This window comes from Accipiter gentilis, chromosome 26, assembly GCF_929443795.1.
Source record: "Accipiter gentilis chromosome 26, bAccGen1.1, whole genome shotgun sequence".
NCBI lineage: Eukaryota > Metazoa > Chordata > Aves > Accipitriformes > Accipitridae > Astur > Astur gentilis.
The window spans coordinates 5,499,626-5,513,963 of NC_064905.1; the positions used below are offsets into that span (position 1 = coordinate 5,499,626).

The following is a 14,338-nucleotide window of genomic DNA, read 5'->3' on the forward strand; positions in this document are numbered from 1 at the left end:
TAGGAATGGGGAAGCACTGGCAACAGGCAGCAAAACCACTTATGTCCCCACAGGTGTGGCCAGAGTGAATTCTTCATGTATTAGTCACTCCTTAGTAATTTCTAGGATGGTTATTTATTTCTTGAATGATAACATTGGCCCAGAAAGCCTATTGCTTCACTGGGTCAAAAATTACCACGTTTATTCAGCAGTAACACTGGGTTTCAATCCGAGTGGCACCTTTTCTAGTGAAACGTATCTTCAGAATAAGCTGTGTGACAGCCAAAAAGTACAACGGTCCAAAGAATTACCTTCTCTTTGCTTCTTCATATTGAAGGCGTAATCTCACTTTCTCAGCCAACTGGTTATTGCTGCCGGTAATAAACTGAGACACAAAATATAAAATCAGCAACTTAGTAACCACTTCTCTTTTGATATTCCCTATTGAAATTGATGATGTTACAAGTTATACTTGCTCTTGTCAAACCCATTTACTAGTTAAACCAATCACAGAATAGGAAAATATTGCTTTTGATTAAATTTTTCACAATTTCTTCAAATACTTAAAACCCCACAAGATTCAGAGGCTCTTTGTGGCCTAGTTTGTCAGAAAAAGAAAATCTACCACATCTATCTCAGGCTTCTATTTTTATGCACACACAAACAGCTTTGTAAACTTTCTTAAAGATTACAAACAGCATTCAAGAAGTGCTGTGTTGCATTCTGTGTTGGATGACATCTTGCTTTGGCTGTAAAGTCTTAACGACAAGGGACATCCCATCATGCCCAAATCTGCAGATCTTTAGTCACACGTGTGGCCGTGACTGAAAGTGGCTGCAAATGTTTAAGTAAAGGTTCACAGGAGAGGCTTCTATGATGTCCTGTGAGACATACTATGTACCCATAGTGCTGACTGAGTCCTTGCTGAGGCTGGCACCAACCTGACGGTTATGATCTTGTTGCACAAGTGGGACTGAAGGTTTACGAGTACTACACATGTTTGATGGCATCAAAATATCTGCACATATGCTATCATTCTCACTCATAACACACTAAAAGCCAAACGTACTCTTAAGGGAAGAGTCTTCATTAGAGCTTAGCCCACACGTAGCTGCTGAACGTTTCTTGTCTAGTAGCATATCACTGCTATAAAGAGCTAAGGGAATATTTGTATCAAAAGAAGCTACACCTACAGGCAAAATAAAACTTCCTTCCCTTTTATTCCCACCTGGATTGTTCTAATAGAGACAGTGTAGGGAAACAGCAGCTTGCCTTTAGAGATACACTAACACTGCACACAAAAATGAAGGTCACGCTGAAGTTTAAACCAGGAGAAGGTATCATTTCATAGATACTTGCCCATGCCCAGAAACTCGTACTAAGGCAGCACTACACATAGTTCAGAGGAATGTCTCCACATGCACTTGGTTTCTCATGCATTACTCACATTTCCCGAAACATCTGTCTGGGAGCTGACATCCAGGTACTGCCGGGGCAACAAAGGGCTGGAGCTTTCCACAGACAGGCTGCTGGCCCACAGGTCCGACTGGGATCCTCTGTCATTCACAAAGCTGTCTTTTAACCTGGCTAAGCTCTAAAACCATAAAAAGTCATGAGGTGAGCTCCCTTCTGCTCTAACTGCCTCAGCAGCTCCATAGCTTCAGCCTAAACTACATGATAAAGATCTGACCATGTTTACTGCATGCACTCAGACTCTGCAAACATGAGGTCAGGCATGACTGGACTGCACCTCCCACAGCAGAAAGCAGCCCACAGGCATTACGGACAGGCTCTCACTGGAGGTGGCAGACCGAGTGGGCCACAGTGTTTTCATGGCTTCTCCAGGTCTGGTCTTTGACAGCAGTACAGTCACGCTGGTTCATTCTTGACCAATAAACCCTGAGACAAACACCCATCTCTAAGCAAGTGCTTACTACTCTTAGTTGCTATATTTTATATTTCTTATTTCAAGGATCCGAAGAACAAAAAGGCTGCAGTCCAACCACTATACAGGCTGCAGTCCAACCACAATACAGAACTAATTTACGCTAATAAAAATCTCGATTACGTATCTGAAATACAAAATACTTAAATGACTTCTCAGAAATTCAATCTGATAGCAATGGCAACACAAAATACTATAAACTCATCCTGTTTCAATACCTGAATGAGGTCTTGTTTTTCCTTCTCCCCTGATGTGATGGCCTTCTTGAGAGCTTTCATTTCACTTAAAATGGCTTGTGCCTCATCAAGTTTGTAGCCACCTTGAGTATCAGACATTTTCATGTCAATTCTGCATGGAAAATTAAAAAAAATACAGTAAGCTCACACTTTATAAAGTCCAGTTAATTTAATCATCCTAGATGCATGCATCTCGACATCAATTTTTAAGAAAAACACACTCTGAAATATAACAAAGACAACAGAAGGAACAAAGAACCCCACACATCACCACCTAAGGTACTCCACTCAGAAACACATTAAGCTTCAGAACTCTGATTTTAGCTGTATCATCTCTTTGACTCCTTCGGGACGACAAAGATGTACACAAAACCCCCAAAACAGTATGTTTGGGCAGATTGCTGCTTGCTTCTAACCTAGAGAGGATCAACTTAGCCATCTATGAAAATTACCTTATTTTCAGTCATGATTCTGAAAACCAGCCACAGATCTGACATGCATGGATGTATTTGCTTGCAAAACCTAATTACAAGCTGTTTCATCCTCCCCTTTTCCCAAAGGAATTCTACTGCAGGTGACATTTATAATAAATAAGATATTAACCAGGGACATTATTTAAAACATGTAAGATATCCAGTCATACAAAGGTAAGTACCTGAAACTTTTCCTCCCCTTCCACTCCACCCCAAATTTTTCTTCAGTGCCCTAAACCAATGGCTCTTATAATTAAGACAATAGGCTGTACTGTGTCATCCGCATTGAACAACACTGAGTAAAACAGAATGCCATTTAACTGACAAGATCCTGGTTCAAAATCTTTTTACCATGAAGTCAGTTCTCATGTGGTCAATCACATACAGGCATTGATTTGAGAGAACTACCCTCATGGCTGTGTACTGCTTTCAGTTGCATATGCCTAAAGATATCAGCAGCAACATATTTCAGCTTAAGTTATTTAGGCAGCTATTTATAAATGTAGAGGGGGATGTATTACAAGCCAAAGATGTTCTACACTGAAAATAAGACCTTGAGAACAAACTTACTTCTTCAGTGTTTGAAATCCATGCTCTTTGTACTGGAGCTCTTGCTTCATGTGAGCTACTTCTCTCTTGAGTTTATTAACCTGCAGCAAGGTGTCACATTTTTAGAATGATATTTTATATTAATATTTAGGTACAGCACTACCCATTCAATTCAAAACTTACTCAGGGTAGATAGTACTCTAAACAAAGTTTCCAGATAATCAGTTCATCTCAACAGCAGCTAACAGCCCTGACTGCATCCTCATCAGGACACTATCACTGGCTAGGGCTTTATCCAGTACTCGGGTATTACACCATGTAATAAGGGGTTCAAGGGAAGTTCCAACCTCATAAGCAGAAAAGCTAAGAAAAAAATCAAGAGAGGCAGGAACGAAACACATGTTGATTTTACTCAGAAATGTTTAAAACCTTCCCAATCATTAAAAAAACCCATTAAGCATCAGGACAGGAGTTACACTGCAGTGATAGAATCCATCCTCCAATACACCAAACTAAAAGGCCCCACTGCATGAGTAACACAGCAGGATGATAATACATATTATAAACGCACTGACCCTACAGCTTGCTGTTTTATATTCCTCCACAGAGGCTAGACTGACCTACTTTACTTTAGTCCTTTCTTCTTCCCAAACTGAGCTCTGCATGAGAGCACACACTGCCGCTGCTAACAACCCGCACTAAGCCCAGGACAAAACAGCTGCCAGTCTCTGGAGAGAGCTCACAGCTCTCCAGCACTGCAGCACACCGAAGAGCCAGCACGCAGCTAAATACCCCACAGCGTATCTGTACAGCAGTATGTACTGCCAGCTTCCAAGGAAGTCTAAAGTCTAAGGGGAAAAAACCCAAGTGTTTCAAACTCTTAAGATGGCAACGTTTGAGAACTCTGATAAATTATCTCCTAGATTAAGAATGGCAACATTAGCTCTTTCAACTGCTTTGGCATTTCCTTTTAGTATTTGCCACGAGGTTTGGAAATATCTGAAGATTACTCGTGGCAAGCAAAGGTCCGTTCGTACTACTTACCCTGGATTTTGTAGTAGCAATCTCTGCTTTGAGGATCTCCGGGTCATACTTGGAACTTGACGATGAGCCAGAGAGCACTAGAACAATACAACACCCAGTTTAGCAGTTCTACCTTCCTCCCTACTCTTCCACCAGCCCCACCACAAATCAAGACCTCCCACCACTCCTGCACACGCAGATCGCCACACATTGCTGGTGTAGGCCTTTTACCCATTTTCCAGATCTCTTCTCACACTTCAAAGGCAAGGAAAGGCAATAGTGCAGTCAAGTATCCCACAAAAAGTGCATACTAAAGAGGCCAGAGCATGTCCTGCATCTCCAAAGTCTTGATTTGTTCCAGGTTAACACAGTTAACTCAGACTCCCAAACACGTTCACTCCATTCAATAGTGTGGCTTCCTGCACTTCCAAAGGCATTTAACAGAACTGAAGGGACAGGCATTGCATAAAGGTTTACTTTATATTTTTTTTCAGACTTTCTCATTGAGTAAACAATCCACTGAATGTTTAAAAACAAAGAAAAGCAAAGAATGAGAAGAAACTGAAAAATGCAATGCAAGCCTTCTCACAGCCTCGAGGACACGACCACTCATACAATGTGTCACACCAGATTAAATCAATGTCCCATTAAGCGGAGAGTTCTCTTCTCAGCAGTGGTTAAACCTTTCTGCTTCAGAAGGTACAGAAGCTCCCCAATGTACAATGTTGTTAGAGGTAGCTGTAGGCAAGGGAGATATTTTGATCCTTGCAGCCATCAGTTTATGCCCTATAAAACATGGGAAAGCATTTCCAGTTCTTTCTGTTTGCTTGTATTTTTGAAGACAGATCTCATCACATCAATGTAATTCATGTTCACAACATTCTTAGTGTACTGCTCTGGCATACCAGTACTTAGGTAGAGTGCTCTTAAGAAAAGACCAAAAACTACTTCAGAGATGATGGACAAGACCCTAGTCAAGTAAGAATGCTCCAGTTGACAGAAAACTACTTAAAAACTTTTTAACATCAGGCACAGGATTAGCCAGTGGAATTCACCACCATAAGACATAACCCAGCAAGAGTAAAGCAGGGGGAGTTCAGTCCACTGTTGTGGCTAGCAAGAACGTAAAAAATCTGCAACACTAAGGACCGTAAAAAAAAAAAAATTTCTTTAAGACTTGCAGGAAATAAATCCTCCTCTGGACATTTTACAGCTCCTAACTAGTAACAGTAAGGAGGAAATTTGGTCTTCTACAAACATTTCTGTACCAACTCTTGAAGCAACAAGTATTAGTGTTTAGTGTGTGACAATGAATATGGAGCACAAAACAATGTTCTTCATATGCAGACAGATAATCCACCAATGTTACCTTTTGCATGGCATAAAATACAGACCCTTAGTTCCCTGAGACAGTCACTCAACTACCTAGGATGTTAAACTCCAAAAAGGCCTGGGAATGCTATCTGAGATGAGCCTTCTTGTCTCGTTTCTATACTTTGGACATGGAAATCAAGGAAAATACCATATAACTTCATTTGTTCTCATTGAGCCAACCACCACATTTTTTCACATTTGTTGAAGCCCATGCTGAAAATCTGCACACTGACTCCAGTGACAGAGCCAACCGTGATAGATTCATAACAACTATCCTTTACCAAACAGGTGCTAGGCAGCTATTACTTTTGAGACAAACCAAGCAAACATGGAGACTGACAGGGCATAACACATCCCAGCGTTATGGATGGAAGCAGAGGATCAGCTTCAAGCATTTTCCTGTCCTAGTGGGTTCATGACTGAGACAGTCACTGGGTAAGAGTTCACTAACTACTCACAGCTGGTCTGAGAGCCCAGTTTGTGCTCCCAAACATCATGCAGCTGTCGATATTCTTGCTGGGCCAATTCAAGCCTCTGCTGTTTCACTTGATAGATCTCCTTCTGTGCAGCAATTGCCTCCTGGGCCAGGACAAGATAGTCTTTCAGCATATGCTCCTGCTCTCGTCGCCATTGCACACGAGGGTCTTCTATCTGTGTAGTTTCTTAGAGAGAAAAGAGGAGACAAGGTCAATGGAATGCAGGTTTGTCCTGCTGCGTGGAGAAGCTCCACCATTTATGGCAATATTTTAAAATAGCCCCTTGCCCCATCCCATAATAAAAAAGTGAAAAAGGGACATTTTCCTTTTTCCTTAGGATGTGACCATTGATCCACAATGAACTCCAATGTGCTCTGCCACGCTGAATCACTGTATAGAACAATTCATGATGAAATCATTGTACGACTCTCTAAATCCTCTGCTGCTGAAGCCGTTCTGGTTCTGCCTCTTACAACATCCATGCAAGCATATGCACACACAAGCTCTAAGATACTGACATTGACTGTTAGACTTATCTTTATTGCAACTGCTGTATAACGTTACTAATAAAATACCTCTACTATTCCACTGATAAAAAAAACTTTCAGAAATCATTGCCACATGACTGCATTATACTGCATCTGACAACATGCAAGCAATTACAACTCTGCCCGTCCTCTTTGGCTGCCAAGTGGCTTTTATTAAAAAGGGGAAGGAAAACCTTCTCACTCAGATTGCATAGGTAAGTAAAAATAAAGACTCATTAAATCACAGAATGTATTCATGAAAGCATCTCAAATGACGTTATATAAACAGCATCTCAGAAGGGGAGTAAACATTCCCTTCACTGAAAGCAGGCACAGCAGTAAATCACTGCAGAATACAGGAGGCGGAGTTTAAGAAAAATATTTTTTGGTAACATAGGCAACGCAGTCATGAACAGCTACACCACTTCCATCTCCATTACCCCAACACAACCAATACATTGCTTTTCAGGTTTCTAACCATGAAAAAGGCACAAGGTCACAGACACACAGCTAGTCCTAATACTAATTAGGCAAATTTATTGTCAGTATTTGTCTTGGTTTTGTGAAGAAGCGTCCAAAATATTTTTCATTTCTCTTTCAAGGCTATTATATGTTCTTGCTTGGAACAGGTTCCAATAGTCAGTTGACTAAGTGCTCTAAACTGTCTAAACTACCGTACTTGAATAAGGATGCCTAGTTACCACATAATGAATAATTAATAAAAAGAAGCTGCTTGAAACTATCAGTAGGACTCTAATCTGCATATCTTAAGAGCCTCTTTAAATATTTAGTAAAAGCTGCCACAGTGGAAGGTATGAACAGCTCTTAAGCAAGTCAGGCATAAGACTAACACCACAATACACAAGATGTAGGGAAGAGAACAGTTTGACAATAATCGTAGGAGCAGAATTAGAAATAAAGGATTTTACCCAAGGGATGGACACTCAACCATGTTCACAAGCTGTCCATGATCATGCTGAGGAGAAAATTAACAGGATATTCCAGCAATAACTTGTTTTAACAGTATCTCAAGACCCGAAAGAACACGTGGCATTTCAAGTTACATAGCAAAACTTAGAGAAGCTGCAAAAGATGATTAACCCCCCCTCACACACTTTTAAGACAGTATAGGTGTCTTAAACTTAAGACACTAAGTATAGTTTGTAGAAGCATTTCAACAAAAAGTCCTTTACAGGTCCTGCAAGCAGAAGCAAAGTTTCAGCTGATGTAAAATTAAAGCTAAGCCTGGACCTGAAAAACTGCCCCAGAATAACTTGAGGAAAAAGCAGGTACTTGTGCCAACTGTAGGTGCTGTTGCCCTCCCAGACAGCACTATGGGCTCTCTCAGAGGGAGCAAAAGAAAAGCCAGGAAGACACAGCAGCATATCAACTGTAAGAGTCTGAAAACCTCAGGCTCCTGTCTCTATTCTTGCCCACAAATCCCATTTCCCAGATAACCATTACCCACACCCAGATGGAGTAACTCCCTTTACTCCATAGTTAAACCAGAAGAGGAAAGTCTGCTGCAAGTTACCCAGAGAGCTGCTCCCCATATTCCCAGACATGCAGCTTCCCTGGATGAGACTGTATGAACAAGCACCAGCAACCATGGCTCAGGACTCCTCATTTCAAGCTTAGTGAGTACGTTGGCAAAGTACCCATGACTCTTGAAGTCTAATTCAGGACACTGGGTCATAAGTCTACCTGTACCTATGGCTTCTTCAAGCTTGGTTAGTTCCAATTTTCCCTTAAACTAGCAGCCCATTCTTCCTATTATCACAAGAAGCATGGTGGAAGCTGCTGCAGGGAAATCCCTCCATTATAAGCAACCACGAGGAAGACTATAAAAATCTACAATCCTGAACATCTCTGTTAGGTGGTGAAACACTGACACTGCCCCAGGCACACACGCCACCTGACAAAGTCAACGGTTGGCAGTCAGCTCATGGAGACGATGGACAGCGCATGTAAGTACTGAAACTGCTTTGTTCCCATTTTTCTAAATATTCACCTCAACCTTTTCAGTAATCACAGCACTAACTGTATCCCCTTGATTGCAGCTTTGAGCTTTGATTTTCAAACACGTAATAACAATCTATGAAAATGTTGGCCAAGGGCTCTCGATCTGCCCCAAGCTACTGAAAAATGCAAAATATGTTCAAAAGTCAGATGAAAGGACTACAGAAATGCAGGCTATTACATTATTTGTTGTCTTGCGAATTTTTAATTTAATGTTGAGCTTGTCATAAATAAATCTGATTGTTTCATGTTTGAAGAATGTTGTCTTACTATGCTTGCATCAGCATCTGGCAAGAAAATCATCATTTCTTTGTGCAAATCAAATTCCAAAGAAGTTCTCCCAGAAAGAGACACTCAGGGCTATGCATTAATACTGTATTAGGAATATTCGCAGTACTCAATTCAATTTAATTGTATTTATTTTGCCTCAGAGAGAAGGTTAGAAGTGTTCTCCATCTCACTTTTTTTAATGGCTCCTGGCTTTAGATTTAATTTAGGTCTGTCCTTGGGCTTGCTTCTGATAATTAGTCTCAAATACTTCAAGGGTGCAGCAAGAACCAACCTGCCCCCATCCCCTTCACACCCTCTGATGATGGTTCCTTCCTGCACAGGGAATCTGCAAGAGACCTTGGAGAGGAAGAAGGTTTTGGACACTCTCCAGAGGATACTTCAGCATAAACCACAAAGATGAGCTCTTGATTAGCTGAAGGTAAGTGGATATGGTTTGCTTTATCATGATTTGGATTACAGCTGGCATAAGAAATAGGGTCATGATTTTGTTTCTCTTCTTTTTAACCTTTTAATTGAAATTCTAGGTCAAACGTTGTAGCCCCTGGCATCCCACAGAAGTGAAACTTTTTAAGAGCAACTGCTATTAAGCAGATGTCAGCATGGTTTGAAGCCTTCTCTGCATGGCCTTGAAGCCTGTGGTGCTTTTGAGTGTCACAGACCAGGGGTAACTGCCCCAGACCTGCAACCAGATCTTTGCACATTCCCCCTCGGGCCAACTCAAATGTACAACTAAGACCATGTTTGGCTTGTCCCACCTACATGCTGTACTTTCTGCTAGCTGAAACATTCAGAAGGTCTGACAAGCTTCCATGTCCCACAGCAGGCTGCAGATCAAGGTTATTTTCCTGTACCTGAACTGTGTTCCCCCAGGACCACAGCTAGCCATCCTTGCTTAGGCAAATGCCAGCAGAGTAAGTTAATGCCCCAGTTTTGGCTAGGATGGGCCACAGTGACAACAAGCACCTGGCTTCCTCCAGTGTGGATAGGAAAGGAAGACAAGTAAGATAAAAACACATCTCAAAGTGAAGAAAGTTCAGAGGGGACAAGGAAAAGGTTCTTGGAAACATCCTCTCATTTTACGTGAGCCAAGTTTTTCCTGTGGTCAGAGGTGACCCTGATGTTCACTTCAGAAGGTGGGCTGAATATTATTTCTTTTGGGGACAATGCCAGCTCCCACAGCACCTGCAGAGGCTTACAACTACTGCAACAGTCCTTGTCACTGCCTGATAAACCAGAGGAGGGAACTGATCCAAGGGAAAAACCACCAAGGCCCACAGATGTTTCGCTGGGAAGGGACAGGATACAAACAGCTTCCCCAAAAGCATTGTAGAGGTAAAACTGAATTGGCAGGAACCTCCTAATCCAACACCGCTGCCTAACACAGCAAAGCCCTTCAGAATCACTGGAAGGTGGCATGTCCCTGTCCTCTGGGCGGCTCTTGGCCTGGAGCACCCTGGTAGGCACCTCCTACATCCCAGCACCTGATACAGCAAACTTCCAACCACCAGAGAAGGGAAGAGAAGTCCGACCACATTTTTGACTCCTCTGGAGAACTTGCCCATGCTCTTCTCTCCTCCTGGCTGCACACAGTCATGAAAACATTAAATCGTTCGGTAAAAAGAAGTATTAACAAGACTTCTAAATTCATTTTTACTCCTTTTGTAAGTGAGGTCGGCACAGGAATAACCCAGACCCAAGTGAGACTGGAAAAAGCATTAAGATTCAGACTGTCTTTAAAGAGCAACTTCACTGTTACCTCAGAGTACTTTCTTGTGGAAGTGAAATGGACACAAGACATGGCCTTACAGACCTATAGGAGACCACAATTTGTATCTTGCAATTTAGCACCTTCTCAAGTGAAGTTTGTCCAGTCCTCTCCCCCGTAGATCTCCTTTGTGTGATCCTGTAGGCTTGTCTATCCTTTCTTTCCCACTATTCTTTTCTTTAAAAGGAAATTCAACATCCCCTGCCTCACAGAAACATAATTAGGATAAAGCTATTTAAAGATATGTAAATACTCTAATACTGGGATGACATAAGTTTCAAATGAAAATATTTGTGTCACCCTCACATCTGGAGACATTTGATCTTTGTATTGCAGAGGGCAGTTAGTGCTTTTTGAGAATGGGCTTTTTTCATTCTCCATTTTTACTACCTAAGAGAAATTGCTAAAACCTGGAAGGTGCAGTCTCAGGCCAGGTGAAAATGTGGCTTTTCTGAATAAGGGAAGGGTGTAAAGGTTGCCAATAAAAAAAACCCCAAAAAAACAAAAAACAGACTTTCACATTTTTATTTTAAAAAGATCTTGTAATTTGCTGGAAAAAAAAAAAAAATTGCTGAAGTTCTCAGTTGAAGTCCTAGAAGCAGATTAAAAACACCCCCACACCCCAAACCAAACCACAACTTCAAGGCAGTTTTGTCTTTTAAAAGTTTTTCTCTTTGCATGAGTTACAAGCACCCCCAAAAGGGCCTGGGCATGGTTCTGCTGTGAACTCCTGGACTGCAATTGGAGCTGTTCTGTAAAGAGAACCAAAGTCACCGATTTATTTTAATACTTTTTTTCAGGGGATTTGCTCTAGCACAACCCAATCCACATTTCCTAACAATGTCTGTAATGACATATCAAATTCTGTATTTTCTTATTCAAATGAACTTATAAAGCTTAACACTTCTGGTCTATCAATCTAACAAAGAGAGTAAGCAGGGGCTTAGTTTGAAGATAGACAATAAAAATGCCACAAGCCTGAACTTTACTCTTTCCCAACTTGCACATCCCTCAGGATATCCCAAGCCTACTTGAAAGTTTCCTCTCCAGTAAAGGCAGCGTGAATTCCTGCAGCAAAGGGAGCTCATGCAGTCATTCAGTTTATCCCTGCCAGGGGAATCAACACCAGACCTTTGCACTGTTTCTGATGCTCTTGCCACAAGGACAAATTCCAGGCTAAGAACAAACTCCAGATCATTTTTACCTAGTCAGACTCCTCAGTAGAGCCAAATTTACAGAGGTGTGTCCATAGTATTAGCTTGAATGTGACTGCTGAAGACTGCAAACCAAAAGGTCTCAAATTCCTGTTTTAGAGAGGGAAGTAACTTGTACGATGGAGAAGGACAGGATTTGATTTCACGAGCTGCAGATCTCATCTACTCTAAAACATGCTGTTAGCGATTTTGTGGTTTTGTGTTCACTATATTTTAATACAGGCACAAAACAATCAGTCTGCAAAAATACAATAACATGTCACTTACTGGTGTTGTGGTCTATGTAATAAACTCCAACCTGAGGGTCATAAGCTTCTTCCCATCCTAACGGCAATTCATCACTAATGCAGTCTGCAAAGGTTAGTGGTTTAGTATACCTGAAATGCAAAATAATATTTAGGATGAATAAAAGAACACTCTCGCATGTCTATTCCAAACAACTGACCAGAAAACAAGTACCATAAGGGCTTCGGTATAGAAAACAAAGAAAGTTGAAAACTATTTTAAAGCTTTTGTTCTTATCAAATAATACTCCACAAACTCTTCCTTTTCTTCATCTGAAGTTACAGCAAGATGAATTCATTCTGACACAGCTCCAGAGCCTTGCCCGGCTCAGCCAGTACTCGCTCAACAAAAGAACATTAAGAACTTTGCCAGAAACAATCCTCGTCTCTCAAGTGAAAGAACAAGACTGTTTGCAGGCAAGTCCTGTATCAAAAATATGTAGACAAGAAGGAGCAAGATGAGAAATGCAATTTGCATAGCATGAATAATTAAGACTGCACAATCAATAGCAAGTGCTGAGGACTGTGGGACCACTTGTCATGCAACTCCCCTCATCTGCATTGCAATATGTTCCGTTTCATTAATGACAAACTAGATTAGTTTCTCAGTATCATGAAAATGTGTAACACACTCTGTCCAAATGAGGAAGTATTTCCGCAATACTGCTCTGATGAGTTTTTCTATTAGAGACCACATCCAGCAACAGTCTGAAGGCTTGCATGGCTAAACCCAAAGCTTAGCGTACCCAATGCTTGAGTGACCCCACAGATTTTAGTCACTGAAATGATGCCCCTTTTCTCCCTTTGACTCTGAGCTAACAAGGTTCAGCTTGCACCAAGAAAACTACTGACCAAACACATCACTGCAGGGAGGCACAAGCTGGGAAGAATTAAGCTTGCAGGTATCTCACACACCCAGCTGCCAAAAGCACAATATGCCACAGGCCCATAGATCCATCACACAACCCCAACACACTGCACGTAGCGTATCTGAAAGGAGGGCCACGACTTCATGTGAGGGTGATATACCAGAAAAGCCCTTTGGGCAGAAAGCACAGGACACAACATAAACCAACACAGCCCCTCTCTAGCAGTTACGCTGCACATACTAAGAGCAACTGCGTCAAAAAGCAGCCACGGAGCCGTAGAGAACTCTGCCACGTACAAGTGGCATGCCACAGGAAGGTAAGGTGGTTAAGAGAGAAAGTTTCAAGCCCACTGTAAAGACTGACCAGGTTTGCAGAAAGTCTTTCATATCCAAAGGTAATTCAGCAGGGCTGGCAGTTAGATAAAGAGTTTTATTAAGTTCTGAGCACACTTGAGCATACTTCATCCGGAGGCACTGAACAACCAGCTGGTAGCCTCATATTAACATCTTACAGTCACTCATCAGTGTAAAGGGGAGTTTTAGGAAAAAGCCTCCAACCATAAGAGGTTCAACATAAAATCAACATTTAATGACTAACATAATTCCCCCCAACACTTGATCTGGAAGTCTGGTACATGGTAAGAATGAGGTGGGAACATTTCTGTAAAAGCTACGTAAGCCACTAAGATCTCTACTTACCTGCTGTTGCATTTCACTTTCAACACATTGCCCTTGCCATCTGAAGCACTGCTTGAATCACTATTTTCTCAGAAAATTTCAATTTAATTTAAAGCTTTGCAGTGCAAAAAAAGAACTCAGAGCTTCACAATGTAGAACTGTGAAACTTTCTCAATAAAGTGTCACTGAAAGGTTTATTTTTACTGTTCTTAATCTAGACTGTGTACCAAAAGCACGTTTGTATAGAAAATAAAGACTACCCAAAAAGAAAATAGAATCTCAATACTTCTGATTGCTGTCCCTTATCCCATGTTTTTCCCCATGAATCGAGCTGTTTCCTCAGCCCGAGTACCCAGTATGTGCTGCTCTGAGTTGATCAAGTCAAAGGTGCACAAGGGTAAAAATGCAGAGCAAGGTCAGATACAAGCAACTCTCTGGAGAGAACACAGATGAAAGTGCTGTTGCAAACGTGTCAGCAATTTTAACTTAAACACTAGGGTTAGCACATTCACCTCTTTGAAAACGGCATCTGCTTTTAATGTTAGTGGTTCTTGTGGAAGCAGGACAGGTAGCGAAGCGGGAAGGAGCAGTGCTGAACGCTGAACTACGGAGGACCTGCTCCCATCCCTTAGAGGGG

At 41.5% G+C, this 14,338-nt stretch overlaps 1 protein-coding gene across 1 annotated transcript in view; it reads right to left on the minus strand.

Annotated features, from left to right (window-relative positions):
* WWC1 (WW and C2 domain containing 1) overlaps positions 1 to 14,338 on the minus strand; it is a 74,365-nt gene that overhangs the window by 27,096 nt on the left and 32,931 nt on the right. Inside the window, exons 2-8 of the mRNA XM_049829397.1 lie at positions 12,139 to 12,248; positions 6,038 to 6,241; positions 4,227 to 4,303; positions 3,204 to 3,283; positions 2,143 to 2,272; positions 1,427 to 1,573; positions 291 to 364 (exon numbers count right to left, since the gene is read on the minus strand). Coding sequence (XP_049685354.1) covers positions 291 to 364; positions 1,427 to 1,573; positions 2,143 to 2,272; positions 3,204 to 3,283; positions 4,227 to 4,303; positions 6,038 to 6,241; positions 12,139 to 12,248 — 822 coding nt within the window. The remainder of the gene's footprint in view (positions 1 to 290; positions 365 to 1,426; positions 1,574 to 2,142; positions 2,273 to 3,203; positions 3,284 to 4,226; positions 4,304 to 6,037; positions 6,242 to 12,138; positions 12,249 to 14,338) is intronic.